The sequence below is a fragment of the Mus pahari genome, chromosome 1 (genome assembly GCF_900095145.1).
Source record: "Mus pahari chromosome 1, PAHARI_EIJ_v1.1, whole genome shotgun sequence".
NCBI classification, from domain to species: domain Eukaryota; kingdom Metazoa; phylum Chordata; class Mammalia; order Rodentia; family Muridae; genus Mus; species Mus pahari.
Window position 1 is genome coordinate 8,218,797 of NC_034590.1, and position 1,994 is coordinate 8,220,790.

At 51.3% G+C, this 1,994-nt stretch overlaps 1 protein-coding gene across 1 annotated transcript in view; it reads right to left on the bottom strand.

Annotated features, from left to right (window-relative positions):
* The window catches only part of Wdr88 (WD repeat domain 88), a 39,096-nt gene that overhangs the window by 23,144 nt on the left and 13,958 nt on the right, over window positions 1-1,994 (bottom strand). The window contains exon 4 of the mRNA XM_021213422.2: window positions 1,837-1,900. Within this exon, the coding sequence (XP_021069081.2) occupies window positions 1,837-1,900 (64 nt within the window). The remainder of the gene's footprint in view (window positions 1-1,836; window positions 1,901-1,994) is intronic.

Genomic DNA, 1,994 nt, shown 5'->3' on the forward strand with positions numbered 1-1,994 from the left:
GTGTGTGTGTGTGTGTGTGTGTGTGTGTGTGTGTGTGTGTGTGCAGAGCTGGGGAAGTGGCTCAGCAGATAAGGCATGTGCCGTGAAACCTGAGGACGAGAGTCTGAATGGCCTAGAATCCAGTCAGAAGGGGAAGCATCTGTCTGCAATCCCAGACAGACAGACAGAGGCAGACAGAGGCAGACAGAGAGACAGAGACAGAGACAGAGAGACAGAGTCAGAAATTTAGAATAACAGCAGCAGGCACAAACATGCAAATTTCACTCAGCACCAGCTCTGTCGGCCAGGCAGGTGCGATGGGCAGCTCCGTGGGTAAAGCTTTACAGCTGGAAAATCTGAATTCTATTCTCAAAACCTACATGGTGGAAGGAGAGAGCTGACTTCCACGAGCTCGCCTCTGATTCCTGCCACGGCGCATGCGCACAGATAGACGCACACAAATGATGGATTCAGCAGCCCTTCTGTGGGGCCAGCGAGGCAGGGCCTCGCCTACCTGTGCCGTGAAGCCTGGCAACGTTGGTTAGCAAGGATGACAAAGTCAGCTGTGGTCGTGCTGCTGTAATCCCAGCCCCTGGAAGGCTGAGGCAGAAAGACCAAGGGTTCGAGGCTAGCCTGGGCTGCAGAGAAAGACAAAACAAAACAAAAGCACCTGCATTCAGAAGCACACTCACTACCCAGGACAGACACGCCAACATATTAATCTATGAATTACCCTTAAAATGTTTACCATGAATGTGATGACTTTTACACTAAGGAGAAAAGTTGAATATTTGAGTCTTTTTGTTCTCCTCTTCCTTCTTCGGATTTATTTATTTTACTTTTTTGCTTGCTTGTATGTATATGGACTGTGTGCATGCAGTACCTATGGGTGCCAGAAGAGGGAGTCAGAGCTCCTGGAAACGGAGCTTGTGAGGCACTGTGTGGGTTCTGGGGACCAAATCTGGATCCTCTGCAAAAGCAACAAGTGCTCTAAATTGCAGAGCCATCTCTTCAGAGGGTCTCGCTGTGTAGCCCAGGTTAAAAATGGGTTCCTCCTGTTTTAGCCTCCCAGTTCTGAGATTATAGATGTGTACACCACTGCACCAACTTAGAAAGGTGTGTGTTCATTTGTGTATGTGTGTGTGCTCATTTTTGTTATTGTTGTTTTGTTTTGTTTTAGGAGATAGGGTCTCACTCTGTAGACCAGGCTGTCTGTCCTCCAGCTCACAGAGATCCATCTGCCTCTGCCTCCTGAGTGCTGGGATTAACTGTGTGCACCACCACGACCCTACTAGAAAGGCTTTTTTTAAGGAAAGAAGGGGAGAGGAAGGGGATAAAGATTGGTTAAGAGAAAGAGCAGCAAAGATGCTGGGTGGGGGTAGCAAGGGTTGGGACAGGAGGTGACAGAGGGCCCCTGAGCAGAGCTAACACTGCCCAGGCTTGGGAACTGCAGAAGGAAGGAACCCCAGGACTGTTGGGACACAGAGACAAGAGCCAGGGTAAGGCTTTGGCTCATCGGCCTCAGCCTTCATTCTATGGCCTCAGCCCACTTCCTGCCTCATCATGTCCCAAGTCCAGCTGCTCCCTGGGGAGCCCGGGGTGCCTGGCCAACTTGCTCTCTGCCTCTCCCTGTGCTTCTGAGAGTAGCCCCTGGCCCGCCTGGAGTAGAAGCCTCTCTTGCCCAGCACCTACTTTCTTTCCATCAATGCGCTCTCCCTGCAGGTGAGAATGTGCTCTGCCTGAGAGACCTGGGGCTTCTGTCATTGTCCCCAACCCCAGGTCCAGCCCAAAGCCACCAAAGCCCTGTCATGCATGGTCTTGTCCCCTGACACCCTCCCGGGGGCGGGGCATACGTACCAGAAGCTGACCTGTCTCAACGTCCCAAGCCCTCACCGTTTTATCATAGGATGATGCCACCACCCTGCAAGAGAATCAAACACACATTGCACCTTAACCATCGTCGCTAGGGCCTGTCGTTCTTATGAGGGGTCTCTCTCCTTTTTTTTTTTTTTTTT